Raw genomic sequence first — 20,495 nt, forward strand, 5'->3', positions numbered from 1 at the left:
GGGACCTGACACCTCACTCGCACGGACACCTTCTAATACAGAGATGCTCAAACAGTGTTAATGTCTGGCTACTGCGAAGTTTACAGAAGGCATTTGCTTGGTAGCATCCCACTGCTCAGAGGGGAAAATGGCTAATCCTGATATACGTGGGAAACACACTCGATACACCACCTCCTTCAGGCCTATCGCTCAACACCACTGTCACAAAAGGTTTGGATGCTTCCACCCTTTGATGTGTGGACGCGAGCACCGTCTCCAGAAGGAGGGGGCACTGCCAGAGTTCCGCCCCCTCATTAACCAGGACATCGAGGGAGACCCCCGGAGCCCCAGGGTGAGCAACCTGAGGAAGGGGTTCTACCCCAGCAGGAAGGACGCCCTGCTCTGGGCCCGAGGAAGCCATCTGGGCGATGCTGCAGGAGAGCCATGGTGGGAATGGGGACCAGACGCATCCCGTCCTCCCAGGGACCCCAGGATCCTGTGTTGACCTCCTGTGGTTACTAAACATAAACAGAGACTTTCGATGATCCCATAAACAGAACGTCATGCTCTTGCCCCAAATCTGCAGGCTGTAATGTCGTCGTGTGTTACTACAGCAGAGGTCAAGTTGGGCCGCGTTCCACAAGGGAGGCCCACCCCACGCCAGAGAGTGGGATCTGAACAAAGGTCCACGGCAGCACGTCAAAACCGCTGAGGATCCTGCTTTACATTTAGCTGCTGGTCCCACAGGGCTGAGGGGGAGCCGAGGGCTGTACTTGGAGAAGCCCGCCCGGGAGTCGGGGTGCAGAGCTGCAGAAACCCCCCATGGGCTGCTCGGGGGTCCTGGAGGGGGGGCATGGGCTCTACCCTTGCCCCAGTCCCCTCTGGAGCCCCTCTTTTTTCTGTGCAGGTCAAGCCCCAGGGCCAAAGCCAGAGCACCCCTCCTGCACAGGGCCACTCAAGGGGCTCCGACCCCCCCACCCAGCAGACAGGATCCCTGTCTCCTCTTGCTGATGACACCCCTGGGGGGCTGGTGACAGCACTTGGGGCAGTCGTCCCACCCGCAGCAGGACTGGACCCCCAAGAGCACACCCCCGCCTCCCGCCCTGGCCAGGACTCACGTGCAGTGTGCCAGGTCCCCCCTCCAGCACCACGCAGACGATGGGAATTTTGATGGCCACACCTAGGACGAAGCACAGAGCCCAGTTTAGGATCGTGGGCCCCCACCCCCGCCAGCTGCAGCCTAACCAAGAGCACTCCTGTCCCTTTCTGGGGTGGAGGGAAGGCGAGGGCTGTAGACCATCCTCAGCACCCAGGGCTCCCCCAGCTGGTCTGCTCTGCCCGGCTGGCCACCGCAACCAGCCTGTTTTTCCCTGAAGCCCTCTCGTGGCGCCTCGAATCTGGGCAGGGCTGGGGACACGTCAAGCCAGCGGGCACCATGCATGGCGCGGGAGTACGGCGTCGCAACTCCATCCTCTGGCCAGCCAGCCCCACCCTCAGTCTTTCATCCAGCTTGGCAACCAGGAGGGCTTGTGAAGATTCTAGAAACATCTTTCCCTGGGAAGCAAACATTCTTTCCAAGAGCCCACATGGTCTCGCCGTCCCCACACACTCACACACCCCCAACACTCCCCACCCAGCTTCTCTTGGTCAAAACAAGTTATCCAGGTGTGGTCCCCAGGCCAGCAGCATCCGTGTCCCCTGGGGACTGGGAGATGCAAGTCCTCACTACCCGGACCTGTGAATCAGAGACCCTGGGGGTGAACCCACACTCTGGGGACCCCTGATATGCAATGAAGCTTGAAAACCTCGGCTCAAAGGTGTCCAACCAACCTGCAAATCGTGTGAAAAATCCTGTGTATCTGGTCTCCCAACACCCCAGAATCCATCCCATCCCACCCACAAGGGAAGAGATGTCAAGGTCCAAGCTTTGACTGCTGCACGCTCTGACTTCTGAACTGAGGCGTTTGTGATGTAAAGTGACCGCAGGATGCCATGACCTCAGTGCCTGCCAGAACCTTCCCTCTGCTGGTTAAAAGGGACGCAAGAAGATGAACCCCTGAACAAGTGTACAGACATCCAGCTGTGTTCTGACCACGCCCCCCAGCACCCCTCCTGTCGAATGTCCTGGTCACGGCCAGCGGAGCCCCAGACACCTGGACCAGCCTGCTCGCCTCTCCCCCCGAGCACCCTGGAAAGTGTGCCTCGCTCACCTCCCCTTTCCTTGGTCTGCTCCGATATGAACTTCTCTAGCTTCGTCCTCAGGGGAATCTCGACGCCGTAGCGGCCATGGGTCCCGTCGTCCACAAGGATGAAGTGGGAGTGGTTGCTGTCCAGACAGGTCAAGTGCCCTTGGCCGTCCTCATCCATGATGTACTCAGCTGGGAAGCCGCCCTGGGGATGGAGAGGAGGTGGGCACGGACAGGCGGAAAGCTGTACATCTTTCCCACCAAGAGCAGGAGCTCCATCCGGCTGGATAAGTGACCCCCCCACCAAGATATCAGGCTCTAATGCCTGGAACCTGTGAATGTTCCCTCATTGGGAGAAAGGGTCTCTGCGGATGTGATGAAGCTAAGGATCTTAGCATGGGAAGATGAACCTGGATCATCCAGGTGGGTCCTAACTGCCATGACAGGTGTCCTTCGAAGAGGGTGCAGAGGAAGAGGAGGGGGCCATGTGACCAAGAGGCGGAGACTGGAGTGATGCGGCCACAAACCAGGGAAAGCAGCAGCCGCCAGCAGCTGGAAGAGGCAGGCAATAGCTTCTCCCCCACAGTCTCTGGAGGGAGCCTGGCCCTGCTCACATCCCGATTTTGGCCGGGTGGTACTGGTCTTGGAGTGCTGGTGTCCAGAAATGTCAGAGAGTACACTTCTGTGGCTTTAAGCCACCAGCTCTGTGGTCATTTGTCCCAGCAGCCCCAGGACCCAGATCCAGGAGGGGTGGCTGCCGGACCCGCGCCCACGGCCCCTGGCATCCACAGAGGAAGGCGGGTGGTGTCGCAGGAAGTCTTCTGAGCTCGAAACGGGGAGAAAAGTGCAGAGTGATCTTGGAAGTCAGCCAGCCTCCCGTGGCCTCAGATTTCCACTCCGTGTAACAAGCATTCAAGACAGAACCGGTCCCGTCCACTAAGCACATCTGTGACGCTGACACAAAAGGACAAGGGCCGAGGGGCAGACTGGCATGATGACAAGTGTCTGTGACGGACACAAGGAATCACCTTCCAGAGGATGCTCTCCCCAGGAAGCGAAGGCATGCCGCCACCGGCCGGGAAGGGCAAGGGCTCGTTCATAAATCAGCCCTCGCGGGGCTGTTATAATAACGTCTCCTCAGCAAGTGAAGGAGACTTGTCTTTGGGGCCAGTGTTTCCCCCAAACTTTCCTGACTCCGTGAATTAGGTGGACATGTGCTCATTATGTCACATCTACTGTCCTCCAAAATCTTACTGAATGAACCGAATGACCTTTTCCACTCACATCCCCACGTTTAAGCATCGCTTCTCAGGGCTGCACCCAAGTGAACGGACGCAGGAAGGCTCGGTCTTCAGTAGGGGAACCAGAGTGTTGTCGACCCTTGGGCTAGAAGGCCAGGCCCTGGGGTCTGACAACCCAGATGCTCACTGGCTGTGTGCTCCCGGCCAAGCTACCGCCTTCTGCAAAGTCCATTTCTCATCAGGGAGGCATCGGGAGGAGCCCCCGACCAGTGGCGGGTCCGGAGACTCTTGTGTGGACCCATCCCGTGATCTCAAGGGAGGAAACCAGAGTCCAACCGAGGTAGCTACTCGTCTGGGGTCACCAGGGTCCACGGCGTGGGGGCTTGAGCCTGGGTCTCCTGTGTCCCTGTCCAGCCACTCCCCTCCACACTGCGTTTACCCTGCTGCCCAGGTGGTGGCCTGTCCGCTGAGCACCCGCTAAGGTCCTACACCCCACTCGGCCTCCCTGCTGCGCCCCACCCCCGCCCGCCCCGGGAGCAGCCACCAGCTCACCGTGGGGTGGATCAGGCTCTCCCGCTTATGCAAGGTGCCCCACGTGGCGATTCCGATGGTGACCACTTCCCCTTCGTTGTAGCTGCTGCTCAGGCTGAAGTCCCGCACCGCCTCTCCCACCTGCTTCATCACGCCCGTGTGGGACCCCCCGGTGATAATCCAGGCCCCTGGGAAGGAGAGGGCCCTGCCACGCACACGCCCGACGCCTACTCCCTGTGCGTCTCTGGTGCTCACTGCCCCACGGCTGCAGACCCGCTACCCCAAACCAGGGCCTCCTCAGGGAAGCCCCGCCACGATCACGTCCTCCTGCGGCAGCTGGGAGCCGCGGTTCCCCACGTTGCTCAGGCGGGGGCGGGGACAGGACAGGACCCCCGCCGCTGCCTGCAGGCCCTGCCCTCTCTCCCCACCTCCCTGATGCCTCTCTCTGTCCCGCTCTCGGGAGCACGGCATCTCAGAACTGCCTCTGAATGTGTCTGTTTCAAAGCATCACTAGTGGAGAGCCAAGCAGAGCTGCATCTGCTGCCCTGCGCAAGCCAAGCACAGCAGCACACAGGGCGGGTGAGTCTGACCGGACACACCCACCCTGGCCTGGGCCTGGCCTCGGTGACCCCCGAGGCCCCGACTTGGCCTCCCAGGGACCCTCCCTCCAGCCCATCACTCCCGGGCCTGAGCCCCTCCTGTGGTCTGGGCCCTGGTCCCTCTAGCCCCGGTGCTACCTGTGGTCTGGGCCACCTTGACCAGGCCTCTTCGGAAGACGCTCTTCAGCCTGGGCTTCATGTTGAAGTCCTTGGCCCCGCCCGTCACGGAGATGAGAAGGTTGGGGACGTCCAGGCCCCAGTGCTGGGTCATGAGGTGGTAAATCAGGCTGGACGGTGTGTCCTGGGACAGGCGGACGTACTGCGTGGAGGTCAGAAGACCCCAGAGGGTCAGTGAGCGGCTACGCTCGCCCCAGAAGCCAGCCCTCCTGCACCAGCAGTGTCTGAGAGTCCCAGCTGGGCGGCTGGATGCTCACACCCCGGTCCAGACCCAGCGAGTAAACGTGGCCGCACCCGAGCAGGACACTGATTGAGGGAAGGGGGAGGCAGGGGCAGGGAAGGGAGGCTGCCCAGAGGAGACCAGCCCCTGGCCCCTGTTTTGGGAGCACCCCCAGCCTGAGCCCCATGGCCGATTCCAGTCTCCCTGGAAGGCCACGCCCGCCATCGCCCCCGCAGGGTCTGACCGGCTGCCGCCACCTGCCCTGCCCCCGCGCGGCAGAAGACCGCCTCCTCCCTCCCCACTCCCACCAACGCTCCACAGAGGACGCCCCTCTCAGATTAAGCCAGCTGCGCCTGGAGGGACCTGGCATCGCACCGACACTGGCTCACGAGGGGCAGGGCTTGGGGCCGGTGCCCACCCCAGCCCGACCCTCCTTGTTCAGCCTCTTTGGCCAAGTGGGCAGCGTCTCAGCGACTCAGAGTCGTCGAGGGGGAAGGTCACACCCGGCTAACAAGAAGCTCAAGGTCCCAGAACCCCAGCACAGAACTAAGTGGCTACACCAGACCCTCCAGGACAGTGCGGCCCAAGAGCTGCCACGGAATCCTCCAGAAGTCTGGTTAAAACCGGGGTGGCTGGGCCTCTGATTCCGCAGGTCTGGGGTGGGGTCCGAAACTCTGCTTGGAGATGCTGCTGCTCCAGCGATCCCTCTGAATCTGCAGCAGCTGGGAGCCCAGGGGGCCTGGGCCTCCGGCTGCTGCCCCCACCCCGGCCCTGGGTTCCTGGGCAGGCCTGGGACCCCGCCCCACCGCTGGCAGGACTCTCGTCTCTGCTCCTGGGTCTCACCCCATCATCGAGGTCCTCCCCACTGCCCTCGCTCCCCGCCCCGCCCACTCCCTCCTGGCAGTGACAAAAGCCATCCAGGCCACCCTGCCCACACCCTGCAGAGCACCGGCAGCAGCCCTGCCTGCTCCCTGAGGGCACTGTGTGTCTCCGTTTGCCATGAGAGCCCCACCCACTCCGCCCTCAGCGCTGGGCAGGTGGGCTCCGCCCCGGGTTTCCGCCAGCCTCCCACTCCCACCCCAGGGAGTCCCAGCCACCTCTGTCATCCACAGTGGGCTCTGGTCCACAGTAAGAGCAACAGAGTCATGGAAACCAACCTTTCCCACCTTCTGGCCCAAGCCCGTGAAGACGATGTCACCAAAGGCGTCTGTTGGCATCTCCTGGACGTGCTTTTTCGGATCCCACTCCTTGCCCTGGAAGGCGTGGGGCCTGGTGGCCTCCTCCAAGTGCTGTTCACGCGTGTAGCCGCACTCACACACCACCTTCCTGCAAAGCCACTCGGTCACCAGGGGTGACCAGCGCCTGCCCCCGCCCCACTGCGGGTGTCAGAGGAGGCCCAGAGGGGTCAGGACTGGAGGCCCAGCAGGGTGAACGAGGTGCCCCAGCCGAGAGCCGGTGGAGACACACAATCGTCAAACTTCTAAAAACTAAAGACAAAGACAAAAATCTTGAAAGTCGGAAATGATACCCTACCTATTAGGGGAAAATAATTCCAACAACTGACTTTGAATCAGAGCCAGAAACAAGTGCCAGAAAGAAGTGACATGACATTTTTTCAAAAACTACCAACCCAGAATTCTACATCGAGCAAAGATATCCTTCACATATGAAAGGGACGTCAAGACATTCTCAGATGAAAGAAAACTAGGGAATTTGTCACCAACAGAACTACCCCAAACAGGTTGGCTAGAGAAGCATCTCTAAACAGAAACGAAATGTTAAAAGAAGGAATTTTGGAATATTAAAAAGGAAGAGTGAACATGGAAAGAATAAAAGTATGGGTGAATATAGCACATTTCCCTCCTCTTGAATTTTCTGAAGTATGTGTGATGGTTGAAGAAAAATCGCACCATGATCTAACATAATTCTCAGTGCATGTGGACGAAATTTTGTAAATAATTATATTATAAACGGGGAAGGGCAAAGTGTTGTAAAAGGTGGGACTGTTTCTACACTTCATTCAACTTGGTGAATGTCAACACCAGAAGACTCTGATGAGCTTTGGATACATCAGTAGGTAAGTAGATGTCAGTAACACACGATGAGCTGTGGATATATAACGTAATACCTGGAACAACCACTAAAAAAAAAAAGCTATGCAAAGAGATACAGTCAAAAACAGCATAGATAAATCAAAATGGAACTCTAAGAATTATTCAAGTAATGCACAGAAAGGCAGGAAAAGAAAAACGGAGAGAAATGTAAACAAGAAAATACAGTGGCAGACTTAAGTCCTAATATATCAATGGTCACATTAAACGTAACATTCTAAATACACTGATCAAAAAAAACAGAGACTGGGGCTTCCCTGGTGGCGCAGTGGTTGAGAGTCCACCTGCCGATGCAGGGGACACGGGTTCGTGCCCCGGTCCGGGAGGATCCCACGTGCCGCGGAGCGGCTGGGCCCGTGAGCCATGGCCGCTGAGCCTGCGCGTCCGGAGCCTGTGCTCCGCAACGGGAGAGGCCACAACAGTGAGAGGCCCGCGTACCGCAAAAAAAAAAACAAAAACAAAAACAGAGACTGGCAGAGTAGGTAAAAAAAAAAAAAAAAGACCCCATATTTGCCGTCCACAAAAACCTCACTACAAATAGTGTGATGGCAGCCACTTTGCTCCTTGGCAGCAAACAGGAGGCAACTACCAACACACACAACCCGAATGGATGTCAAAGGCATTCCGCTGAGTGAAAAAAGCCAATCTCAACAGATCACACAGTGTATGGCTCCATTTATATGACATTCTGGAAAGGAAGCAGTTATAGGGATGAGGGCAGATGAGTGGTTGCCAGGGGTTACAGGTGGTGGGGAAGAGGAGGTGACCGTGTAACCACTGGTGGAACCATGGGATCTACCTGTAGTATCTTTGCACCGTCCTCTAAATATATATTTATTTCTAAATGAAAAGCTTTACAAAGCACACAGTGCAGGCCCCAAGCAGAAGCCTCTGGACACAGGGCTGGCACGATACGCGTGGTCCCCCAAAGAGGACGCCCTGCTGTTGCTGTTCAACTGTTACCTCCTCTCCTGCCTTCTGTGTCTTCGTGGTTTGAAATCGCTTTATTCCTTTACGGCTATTCTTTGGGGTTGCAGGAGAGAGAGAAGACGGCAGCTGTGTTCTTTACAGCTTATTTAATCGGAAATCTACACATTTTCTTAGAGTCCTGCTTTTGCTAGTAACAAGTGACCTAGAAGACTAGAATAGATGAGACCAAACCAAAAAAGTCCAAAAGCAGGTGAAACCTGAGCCGATGACATGGGGGAAACACAACTGGACTCAGAGAGAGAAAACAAGTTTCCCTGCTGCTTAGAGTGTTTGTCCATAGAGGCTTCTGACTCTCAACTTCTCAGTCGTTAAATGGGAAAAATAATACATTGTCTGACCTCGAGCTTGCAAAACTTGTGAGGGCCAAATGAGGTTCTAGATGGGAAATAATTTATAAAATTTGTGCAGGTTAACTAACCATGCAGCGAACCAAGGACGCGTTAAGAGGGCCACGGCCCACCCTGTACCCCAGTCTCCTGGGCTCACTTGGGTGCCCTTTCTCCACTCACAAAGCACGTCCCTGGCTACCCCTGGTCCCACTGCTCAGGCCTGGGGCCCCAGGGCTGGGAGCACAGGGCCAGCCATAAGGAACTCCCAGCATGCCCCGTACACCTTCCTCTACAACCCCTAGGGACTCAAGTCACTCGCAGACTCACAGGGCTCTCTCTGAGCACCTCATGTAGGCTCCTCCATTTACGGAGGAGAGAGCTGCGTCCGAGGCAGGGAAGAGGGTGGTCAGGACGAGGACCCCTTTTATGATGATCTGGAACCAGACGTGCATGATCACCGACGGTGATGCTGTTGCTGGGGTCCTGGGCTGTGCCCAGGGTGTTATCACAAAAAGTGCCCCGTTTGGGAGTTCATACTCCAGCTTGGCCCAAGGCTACCCAAAACTTTCTCATAGGTTCTAACAGTTAGCCTAAAACAGACCCTTTCCCTCTTCTCTTTAAGCATCCCCCCCGGTGGGATTAGATCTTAAGTCAACGTGGCATTCCCGAACCGGACACAAAGCAGAAAACTGCACTGAGACCGCTGACCCAGAAATTGAATAATCAGAGAATTTCCTCCTGCACTCATGGCCTACGTGGGCATAAGTGGGGCACCCCCGCCAGCCCCTCGGGACAAATGGGGAAGGCGTTACACACACTCAGAGCAACGTCGGAGTGACAGCCCGCTGCACCTGCCACCACCGTAGCTGCTCCTCGCGTGGATCCTGATACTGAGAAAGGTGCTTCTGGAAGTTTCAGAGCCAAACGCATCATTTCTTCAAAGCGGGACAGAGACACTGAATGAGGAGGGAGCCCCGTTTCCATCTCAAACTGTACCCCAAGCCTCACTGACTCCTGTGGACGATTCTCCACTGGCTCAGAATTCAGAGGAAACGAGGGGGCAGAGGCTTGATGGATGGTGCCCCCGAACCCCTACCAAGCAGACCCAGGTTCTGCAGTAACCGTCTTCAAAGTGCTTTGGAACCAGTGATTCCTGTATGGAAAGCTTGGGTGTAACGAGTCGCCTCTGAGGCTATTTTTATAAACCTTTTTTTTTTTGCGGTACGCGGGCCTCTCACTGCTGTGGCCTCTCCCGTTGCAGAGCACAGGCTCGACGCACAGGCTCAGCGGCCATGGCTCACGGGCCCAGCTGCTCCGTGGCATGTGGGATCTTCCCGGACCGGGGCACGAACCCACGTCCCCTGCATCGGCAGGCGGACTCCCAACCACTGCGCCACCAGGGAAGCCCTAAACCTATTTTTAAAAACGAAAACTGTAGACCTCAGCACAAAGCCCCCTCTGCACACTGTCAGGATAATCGGTGTGAACTCGAACTCTGATTACCACCAAGTACTTTAGAGGTTGCCAGCCTTGAGGCCGTCATCTGGAGCACGGTGGCCCCTTTCTCTGACGCGAGGGTCCGCCCCTACCACCACCCGGGGAGAAAGGAGGGCTCTTGTCTGAAAGGGAGCCAAGCTGGAGCGTGAACCCCCAAACAGGGCACTTTCTGTGATAACACCCTGGGCACAGCCCAGGACCCCAGCAACAGCATCACCAACAGTGATCGTGCACGTCTGGTCCCAGATCATCCTCCTCCTCTATCGTCCCCACAGGGGACACCCTTCCTCCCTGTACTGCTCACTGTCTGAACTGGATGCTGGCCATCTGTCCAGCAGGGAAGTAATAAAGTAACTCAGACACGGTCAGAGCCCAGAGAGGACCACAAAGCCACACGATTGCAGAGCCATCGGCAACTGGCATAAAAGAGAAGCACGGAGTGCAGTGGGGGAGAGAGGTTACATCCCAGGGCGTGGTCAGGGAGGGCTCCACGGCAGAGGCAGCGTCACCAGGTGACACAGGAGTGGAAGTAAGAAAGAGCGAGGCCCGTGTGTGGCACAGCGCAGACGAGGGTGTGTCTGGAGGGGAAACGCAAACACGAATCAACCCTGTTTGTGGGGGACGTGGAAACACTCCGAGCATCCCAGGCCGGTACAGACACAGGGACTGTCCCCCACTGAGGCCCCCCGGTTGGCCCTGCTCTGATCAGCCATTCCACGTGGGAACAGGGAAGGGGCCGTACACCCAGAAAAAGCCACTCACCCAGCATCGGACAGTTTGGAGCTTTCCACAAAGTACATGCATTCTTTCTTCTTGATATTCTCAGGAATCCATGAACTAAGATTTCCTTGCTGAGGGTAAAAAGGGCACTTTGAGATCCTGAGACAGTCAAATCAACACTCTTCCAAAGACCACCCCACACCTCACTCGGACCCGCCTGTGCGCCCTGGCACACGTCAGGGGTCTTTCTTCAGAGATGGGAGGCCGAGCCCTCCCCACCACCCGCTGGAGGCCCTCAGGAGCAATCGGGGAGGGAAGAGTGACCCTGAGGAATCGCTTCCTCCTGGGCCCCAGAGAACGCTCACAGCCCTTTACAGTTTATAGGTCAATGTTGCCTATACACTGGGAAGCACTGTGCTTCCAGGTTGTGCCCTTCCTCAGGAAGAGCATGATGTGGTAAAAAGGGGGCCAGTGAGTGTCAGGACACCTGCCTATGTCCCACGGGACTGCGGGCTGAGACATGAGACACCCTCCTCCCACCCGACCAGGGGCTGTGACATTCAAGTGTCTCCAACACAGGCCTGCCGGGGCTTTCCGTGAAGCCAGCCCAGGACTTGGAGGGTGCCCGGGACCTTCCCTGTTGGGAGAGGACATGTAGTCACTGCACAGTGATGCAGGTGGGGGGCTTTCTGTGAGGGCGGTCCGGGACCCTGGTGCCTACCCAGCACTTCCCCAAGCAGACCAAGGACAGGAACAGTCCCCGGGCACAGACCCAGCCACCCAGCACTCTCTCCAAGTCCCCTCCGCTAAAGGGCCTTTGTGGGCTGGAGCCCCCAGCTCAGCCGGGTCTCTGCCCTCCCCGGGTGTTCACTGTACCCCACCAGGGCCCTGGCAGAGCCGGCGACCCCCGGACCTACCTTTTCACAGTTGCCGAAGGGGTACTGCGACCTCCTGCTCCTGCAGAGGCTGCTGTTGCTTTGCCGGAGGTTGGGGACCATGCCCAGGTCAGCCACCCTCCTGGGCTGCACCCCGAAGCCGTCCTCCTGCCTGGAGCCGGCTCCATCCCGACGCCTCGGCATCGCCAGCTCCATCCTGACAGCGCCACTTTGGCTCCGCAGAACGGGCCTGTCCTGCTCCCTCAGAATGGGCGTTTCTCCAGCCTGCAAGGCTGAGGGGCCTGGAAGTGAGGCAAGAGGTAGATGGGACCCAGGCTGAGCAGCTGGAGCTCATCAGTCTGAGCAATTAGACACTTCAAGGAAAAGTTAACAGCAGGAGCAGAGAGGGGAGCTAAGTGCTGACGGAGTAAAAAGATAAGATGACCGGGCTTTTCATTCTTGAGATCAAGGGGACCTCCCCAGCTGCACATGCACAGAAAAGCTCCTCAGGGGTCAGAAAGGGAGAGGGCATTAGCCCCTAATATGTCCTGTCAACCTCCCAGAGACCCTCGCACTGGAAGCCATCTTGGCTAGAAGATGCGCGCACACAGGGAAGGGCCCCGAGTCAGACCGGATATGGGAACAAAGCAAGATGATTGGCCAGAGGAAAACAAAGACCTGGAAAACGGCCCCCATATAAGTGATCTAAGCCACCCCATTGCACGTGACTCTCTGAGCCCACCCATGTGTCTATCTGCAGGTATTCTGTTCTTAATAAACTCTTTACTTGCCTCACTACTTTCTGTCTCTTTGATTTCTTTCTTCAAAGCAGACAGGAACCAGGGTTCGGACCCTAGCCGCTAGTCCCTGGTGGTCTGGCAGTTAGGATTCGGCACACTCACCACGTTGGCCCAGGTTCAATTCCCAGTCAAGGAACTGATATCCCACTTCAAGCTGCCACACCCCACGGCCACCCGAGGTCAGAAGCAGGCCATGGGGGCTGCTGCAGTGGATCGGGAGAAATGAGTCAGACATGTCCTCACGCAGGGTCCCCTCTGCTCGCCGGTCTGTACATTTTCCTGGCTGCCCAAGCTCGGCAGTCTGGAGGCACATGCACATCCCTGGGGCCCAGCCACCCACTCATAACCTCAGGTCACTGGGAAGGGCCAGAGAATGAGCGCCATCCCCCAGCCACCACTCCTTGTGTGCCCGGTGGTGTCCAGGAGCCCCCAGAGCCGGGGGGAAACCACCCAGTCATCACACGTGGTGCTCACGCTGGGGTCCCATCCTCCTGTTTCCAGACATGGTTCACTTTTTTTATTTTTATTTTTTTGGTTGTGCAAGGTCTTAGTTGTGGCTTGCTGGCTCATTAGTTTCAGCGTGCATGTGGGATCTAGTTCCCTGACCAGGGATCGAACCTGGGTCCCTTGCATTGGGAGTGCAGAGTCTGAACCACTGCACCACCAGGGAAGTCCCATGATCTACTTCTTTTGTTTTCCAAAAAGGAAAAAAGCCCCCACTGCCCACAGAGCTGGTTTCAGGGAGTGGCACAGCTCTGCACTCCATCACACAGGTCCTCCAAATAGAACAGATCTCATTTCCTCAAATCCTTTGCTCCAGCTCTGACCTGGTCTCCCATCACTGAGACCTCCATAAGCAGCCTGATCATTTCCCTCACTTTACAAACAGGAAAAACAAATGTGTGTGAACCCCACAGGCCTTCCCTGGAGCCATGATGCCCATGATGATATCCCATGATGTCACCCCATATCACCCCAGGGTGTCATCCAGGAAGGCACCTCCCACCCAGCTGCTCCGAGGGTGTGAACGGGGGCCATCGGGGGCAGAGAGCAGGTCACAAGGTCTCCCTCCGTCTCCTGCCCTGAAGCCCTTTCTGGCCACTTCACCTTCCCCCACACATCATGGTCGCTGATGGACAGGCCTTTCTCTGCCCATTGTTGGGCCCCAGTGTAGGTGGCCCCCAAATATGCCTCAAAGGCATATTGATTATTTTGAATTAGAGTTTCTTAAGAAACGACCAATGCAAGAGGGACACTCTGACCCTCCTTTCTGTCTCCCTGAGAGCAGGAAATAAGTCTCTCGTGTGAAAGGTGTACCCCTGCACCTGGAGGTCGAAGGACACACTTATCATCAAAGACGGGGAATTCGGGGCCGAGAAGCCTGTAGAAACCAATCTCATGACTTCTGTCATTGACTAACGCCCGAACTCCGCTTAGATCCTTCACTCGCTGGGCACCCAAAACCTGAGTCTCTTTGTCCTGTCAATTCTTTACAAATTTATACTAAAAAGTATAAAAGCTGACTGCTTTGGCCACTTCTTAGGTGCCATTTCTATGAATTAAAATTAGTTTCTTTCTCTCCCGCTAATCTGTCTTGTGTAAATTTTACTGTTAGTCCAGCCACAAGAGCCCTAGAGGGGCAGCGGAGGGAGTTTCCCCTCCCTAACACCCTTCATCCAGCGTCAACATGCGGTCACTGTGCTCTGGGGAGGGGCGGGGATTTGTCAGAGAGTGAGGCACCCGTCCAGCCCTCATCTGGCCCACCTGGCCCTCCTGGTCCACCCTCTTCGGGGCCGCTCAGCTCAACACTGGGTACTTGGGGTTCGGCCACCCAGTCGCTGGCGCGCAGGGCTCAGGCCGCCCTCCCCTCTGCATTCTCATTCCCTCCCCCAGGCGGCTCCCGTCCCCCTTGCTCCTGGGCCAGGGTCACTCCCAGAGGCGCCCACACCTTCTCAGAAGAAGGAGCCAAACCTCCCTCACATGAAAGCACCGGGATAACACAGAACATTGGCACCAGGGGTAGGGGCTGCTGGTACAAACACCTGCACATGGAAAAGCAGCCCTGGAACTGAGCAACGCGCAGAATGGAAGAGTCCGGAGGGGCGCGGGAAAAAGCCTCCATCGCTGCGGACAGGCAGAGCAAGTTTGGTGAGGGCAGCTCAGAGGAGAGGAGTGCTGGAGAGAGGGTCCCAGCCTCCTTAGAGAAGCCTGAGTGGTCACGAGCAGGTGTCGGTAGAAACGTGGATGGTAAAGGCCATTCTGACGAGGTCTCAGACGGACACGAGGACCACGTTATTGGAAACCGGAGGAAAGGGGGTCGTGCTATAAAGAGGCAAAGAGCCGGGCGGAACCGCTCCTCTCCTGGTGTTTTGTGGAAGACAGAACTTGTAAGTGACGGAACTGGAAATCTGGCGGAGGAAGCATCGAGGCAAAGTGTTGAAAGTACAGCTGAGGCTTCTCTTGAATGCTTATGGCAAATTGTGAGGAGAGAGAAATGACCTAAAGATGGGCTTCTGATCAAAAAGGATTCAGAGTTTAGAGAGTTGGGAGATTCTCAGCCTATAGACAAGGAAAGGAATGAGAAAGCTTGCTCAGGACAGAAGATGGAGGGTGTGGCCAGGTTTGCTAAGGATGTAGGCGGGCTGTTTGTCTTCATCCAGCTGGGGAGACTGGTCAGCCATCTCATCAGAAGCCGGGACCCACGTCCACGACAATGGAAGATTGACCCCAAGGCATTTTGGAGCTCACGGGGCTGCCCTCCCAGCACAGGCCCAGAGTGGGAGGGCATCAGGGGCAGAATGATCTCAAAGGGGGGCCCAGCTGCCCTGCACCCCTCGCATCCTGGACTCCTCAGCAGGAGCGTGGCCCCAGCCAGTCTGGTGTGGCAGCGCCTGCAAGATGCTGTCTCTGCTGATGGGAAGCGTGCACAGCCCTGGGGGGCCGGGGTTGGCGTGGCTACCTGCCCCCGGATTTGAAGGATGCAGGCGCCCAGAGCCCAGGGCACACGCCCCGGCAGAGGGCTGCCTCGAGGGCAGTGTGTGGGGCAGGGCAGCCCCAGAGCGGTGGAGCCCCTGGCCTGTGATTCCGGGGCAGGAGCGTGCAGAGCGGACGGTGCCCAGCAAAGCAGAGGGGCAGGACCACCCCCACAGTGGGCCTCAAGGCTTTAGATCTGCTCAGGACCTGTCACCTGCCTTTTTTTCCAACCTCTCCCTTTTGGAATGGGAATGTCCTCCCTACGCCTGTGTTCTGGAAGCACACAGCTTGTTGTAAGCATGCAGGACCCTATGGCGCCTTCGGGGCAGGCCCTTTTCCCACATCCTCTGCTGTATATTTCCTGCATTGTTTCACATCTGTGAAACCACCCGGCCCCCTCCCCCACCAAGTGGAAGACGCTAACTACTTGATGACTGTGAGCATGTAGCCCCCAGACCTACTGGAGCCTGAGCATTGATCACGTGAGCCCCTGTGACCCCACCCGTTACCTCATCATCAGCCAGTCAGAGAGCTGTGCACGAGCTGATCACAGACCCTGTGACTCCCCCCATCACTTGGCCTTTAACGATGCTTTGCTGAAGGCCATTGTGGAGTTTGGGGTTTGGGGAGGCACAAGCCACCCATCTCCTTGCTCAGCTCTGCAATAAACCTTTCTCTGCTCCAGACTCCGACGTTTCAGTTTGTTCTGGCCTCACTGTGTGTCCGTCGGGCACACGAACTTGCACTGGGTAACACTGTCTGGTTTCCCAGGTTCACAGCCGGAGAGGACGCTGCCTCGGGGTGAATCTACCTCGAGTCCCCCCACACCTGACTTAGGTAGTATTTAGAGGAGACTTTGGACTTCAGACTTTGGAGTGGATGCCGGAATGAGTTAAGACTTGGGGGCTGTTGGGATGCAGTGAATGTATTTTGCATGTGGGAAGGACATGAATTTTGGGGGCCAGAATGCTATGGTCTGAGTGTGTTCCCCTAAAATTCCTATGTTGAAACCGCCCCCCGAAATGCGATGGTATTTGCAGATGGGGCATTTGAGTGGTAGTTAGGTCAGGAGGGTGGAGCCCTCGTGAATGGGATCAGGGTACTTACAGAAGAGGCCCCTGAGAGCTCCCTGCAACCCAAAGGGGCCCTCACCAACCCTGCGGGCACCTTGATCTTGGACTTCCAGCCTCCAGAACTGTGAGGAATAAATGCCTGCTGTTTATAAACCACCGAATGTGGAATTTTATTATAGTGGCCTGGATGGACTGAGACACGGCAGTAAGCAGCACTGGCTCTGCAGCCCCTCCAGGGCTTCCTGGCACAGCACTCATGGTGGAGGGGGCCTTATACCTGTGTGGCCCTTACAGGGCCATCTGCAGTCCTATATGGCAGCTCACCTGGCCTCACGACCAGCTTCTCAGGGAAGCGGATGAGCAGGAAATGTTCCAGGTGACCAAAGAGGAAAATGAGGCTCTGAAAGGCGCACAGCCGGGCAGCTAGTCTGTAAGGGGACCTGGACTAGAGGCAGCTCCCGCCCCCCTCTCCAAGGCTCGGTCCTGTACAGGACAAAGAGCAAAAGGATGAGCAATAGAGGACTTGGTCTTAAGAAACTCAAGTGCGTTTGCTCAGATTCACATTCTTCAGACAGTTGCCCATCTCAGCACACCCACAGAGGCTTGTGCGGATTTTCTCAAATCCCAGCTGCCAACAGGTCCCTGGGAAATGTGTCAAACACCACTCCTCCCACCCACCACCCCATCAGACTTCACGGGACAGAGCCAGCCATGTGTAACCATTCCCATGCCCAGCTGCAGGGGGGATGCTGGCCTGACCCTCTCCTCCCTCCTCCCCCGTCCCTCCCCCCAACCCAGCCCCGCCATGCCCAGCTCCCTGTCCGCCAGCCTAGGCCCTGGGAGAGTCCGGAAACCCAGAGCTGACGGTGACCTTACAAAGCCCCCCATCCAACCTTCCCTGGGGTTCTTCTCCCCAAAATCATATCATCAGTTGCTTTCTTCACATATCACCTAAAAGCAAATTTGGCCACCCTGTTTTATAGCTAAAATTCTTCATAAGCAATTAGCACAGGTGTGTTGAGAAAACTCTGAAAGTAAATGACTTCCAAGAAGAGAGAGAGTATCTGACTGCATAGGCCTGAGTATACGGCCACAAAACACGCACACCCGCAAACGTCACTTAGCACAGGACACTGACAAGAATGTGAAGCTGTTGCCACAGAGGGGAGCGAGGGGGGTGAATGTCCCACTCAAGACCACGGGGCAAGACCACGGGGACTCACCAAGACAGACCTCCTGCTGGCACTCCACCCTCCCCAGCCCGGAAGACTCACCAGGAAACAGAACCGCAAGCGGGCCTGGGCGCACTGGCTGCGGCCCTTTGTGCGCCCGCCTCTGCACTTCTCTAAACCCTGCAGCTGCTCCCAGCCGCACCGTGCGCTCCAGCATCCTTTGAAATCCTGGCTGTGAAAGCACTTCCCAGACTATAAATAGCCACACGCGGGGTGAGGGGCAAAGGAAGTACCGCCACAGAATTGGGCCGGGAGGTCTTTGGCGGGGGCGGGGGGGGGTTGTCGGAGCAAGAACCTGAGATGGCCAAGTCCCTGATCTCCCCAAGTTGGGACACGGCGCCCCCAGACAGACCGCGCCCAGCCCTGTCGCAGCGCCTGCGTCCCGCGCCGCAGCCCAGCAGACGCCCGCACCCGCGCTGTCTGAGTCCCTGCCTCCGTCCCGCACGCCCGCCGCAGCCCCGCACCAGCACCCCAGCCCGGGCCCGCGCCCAGCCCTCCGCGCCCCGGCTCACTCAGACCCCAGAGCCTGCAGTCGCCCCCGAACCCCAGCCGCGCCCCAGCTCCCGCCGCCGAGCCTGCACCCAGGCGGGTGCCTGGGTCCCCGCACCCCGCGGCGCACGCACCCCAGCCTGGGCTCCGCTAGTGCCGGCCCGACCGGCGCCCCCGGACCCCTGCGCTTCCTCCCCGAGACCCGCGCCTTCGCCGCACCCCGCTGTCCTCCGCCCCGGCCGGCGCGCCTACCTGCTCGGGGAGGCCCGCGCCCCCGCGTCACTCGCGCCGCTGCGCAGGACTGCAGCCCTGGCCCCGCGGGGCCGCCCGCATCTCGGGCCCCGCAGCGCGCTCTGCGTCACGGCTCCGGAGAGCGCAGCCCGCCCCGTCCCGCGCCCGAGGCCAGAGCCAAAGAGGAGAGAAGAGCCGCAGGAGCGGGGTCTCCCAGACGCCCGAGCTGGGGGGTCAGCCTCCCCAGACACCCTCCCGAGAGGCTGGCGGCACGTGTAAACCCGGAGGCAGCGATTCTGGCCAAGTCCAAAGAGCCCTGGGAGGGGAGTGCGCAGGGCTGGGTGGGGATTGTGTCAGCCAGAGCTGGAGACCCAGGGGGCCCCCCCGGCACTGGGTGAACCACTTCCCCTGCCGGCCTATCCCTGCCGTCACCTGTCTTCCTGGGGGCCCGAAAGCCAGGAGACGGTTCCCGGGAAGGCAGGAACCGAGGGAGCCGGAAAGACGCAACCGCACAGCATCCACCCTGCCCTGCGCTGGCCCCTGGGTCCTCAGGTGCCTGATTTCCACCCTGGCTGACCTGCCCCGCTCAGTCCCCCTGGCTGGAGGGCAGAGGGGACTGTATTCTGAAAGCCTGATCCCAACTTTCCCTAAAGGTCCAAACTCCCCGGCCACAAGCCTCTCACCCAACAGAGACCCTCTGCTCTCTCCTTCCCAGCTGCCCCCCACAAGACCCCACGGCCACTCCCGGGCCCTTGCTCAGGGTCCAGGGACGTGAACAGGGTCCTGTGCCTCTCTGATCCCGGGGCCCGGGGGGCTGCCTGCTGACCCTCATTTCCTCCCCTGGGTATGCTGACCTAGTGTCCAGACTCCTGCCCGGAGCACCCTCCTCTGGAAGGCCCTTCACCCCCACCCGCCCCTGCCTCTCCACAAAGCAGCCAGCCGGCAGTGCCACGGGTCCACCGGCCAAAGGCTGGCCCCTGTCTCGCTCTCCGGTCATCAGGAGGTTTCTAAGCAGCTTGGGGAAGGTGTCGGAACCCATCAGAGCCCCTCGTACAGCACTTGATCGTTTTCTCCAGACATTTTAAAGGCAGCTGGAGCCACTCCTCCAAGGTGGTTGGCACCACGGAGTTAAAGAACAGCAACAGTGGGTGCTACCCAATGGCTCTGGGCTGCACGCACGCTGCAGGGGGCACAGCCTTCCAGACATCACTGTTGCATCCTCAGAGCCCGCAAGCAGCAAGCGCTCAGTGAGTGGCCGCTACAGGACTTATCCTGCTACAAGGATGGCCACAACCCCAGAAAGGCATCTCAGACCCTAGTTAACAGGCAAAGGAAGAGGAGACCCACCCGTGTCTGCAGCTGCTTGTCAACAGCTGTGCCCATACTCTCACCCAGGGCTCCTTCCTTGATGCCCTCTGGCCCAAGAGCCATCATGACTAAAAGCACACTGAGGGGAAGTTAATATTTCATGAGACAGAAGTATAACTGCAGGACCATCGATGGACAGGTGCAGACGGGCTGGCTTTCGTTTCCAGGTACCCCAGGGCCTCTGTGGGAACATTGCTTAAGGTGAAGTATCTCAGGAATCAGGCTTCTGACGAAACATATGTGCCCACATTGTTCCCTGTGGGGTTCTTTCCCTTCTAGAGACCAACATGTTTCACAAGAAGGTCCTGTTCCACCTGCCAGACACCGCTGCAAGGGCAATTATGAAATGTCTTTTCCATAAAAATAAAAAGCAGGAACCATAAAGTACAAGAGCGGCGAGTACTGATCTTGACCGAGGGTTGTTTCAAGTTCAGATAAAGGAAATGCAGCGCCAAAGACTTTGTTACAGCACGGACGTCATGCCCAAGATATAAAGCCCCTTGGTCTGGCAGCGAGAGAAAAACCACAATCACTGAAAAGATGATGATCTAACCGATTAGCATGGCGAGCCCTGGTCATGAATAATACACAGGAGCAAAGAGAGGCCAGGCTGCAGGCTCCTTGGAGGAGAGCAGAGGGAGGCGGGGAGGGTCTGAGGGCTGGGAGCCAACAAGGCCAGAGCCTAGAGCAGGGGCTGCAGACGTTTTCTGTATGGGGCCGGATGGTTAATGGTTCAGGTTTTGCAGGCGATGGTCTCGGTTTGAACTACTCAACTCTGCCCTTGCAGCGAGAGAGCAGCCAATGGCAAAACATAAGCGGATGGGTCTGGCTGTGTGCCAATAAAACTTTATTTACAAGAACAGGCAGTGGCTGG

The 20,495-nt window shown here is 57.7% G+C and overlaps 1 protein-coding gene across 4 annotated transcripts in view; it reads right to left on the bottom strand.

The window, feature by feature from the left end:
• The window catches only part of TRPM2 (transient receptor potential cation channel subfamily M member 2), a 50,683-nt gene extending 32,006 nt beyond the window's left edge, over window positions 1-18,677 (bottom strand). Inside the window, exons 1-9 of one of the 4 annotated variants that reach the window (XM_081234950.1) lie at window positions 17,576-17,592; window positions 16,626-16,784; window positions 11,498-11,757; window positions 10,623-10,711; window positions 6,091-6,259; window positions 4,675-4,855; window positions 3,959-4,125; window positions 2,190-2,370; window positions 1,098-1,159 (exon numbers count right to left, since the gene is read on the bottom strand). In XM_081234950.1, coding sequence (XP_081091076.1) covers window positions 1,098-1,159; window positions 2,190-2,370; window positions 3,959-4,125; window positions 4,675-4,855; window positions 6,091-6,259; window positions 10,623-10,711; window positions 11,498-11,671 — 1,023 coding nt within the window. In that variant the 5' untranslated portion in view covers window positions 11,672-11,757; window positions 16,626-16,784; window positions 17,576-17,592. Of the gene's footprint in view, window positions 1-1,097; window positions 1,160-2,189; window positions 2,371-3,958; window positions 4,126-4,674; window positions 4,856-6,090; window positions 6,260-10,622; window positions 10,712-11,497; window positions 11,758-16,625; window positions 16,785-17,575; window positions 17,974-18,274 lie in introns of those variants that run through there. The other 3 variants (XM_081234949.1, XM_081234948.1, XM_081234947.1) reach the window with 3 other exon arrangements.
• Between the last annotated feature and the right edge of the window lie 1,818 nt (window positions 18,678-20,495).

Source organism: Mesoplodon bidens (genome assembly GCF_964165515.1).
Source record: "Mesoplodon bidens genome assembly, chromosome: 5".
In the NCBI taxonomy this organism is placed as follows: Eukaryota; Metazoa; Chordata; class Mammalia; order Artiodactyla; family Ziphiidae; genus Mesoplodon; species Mesoplodon bidens.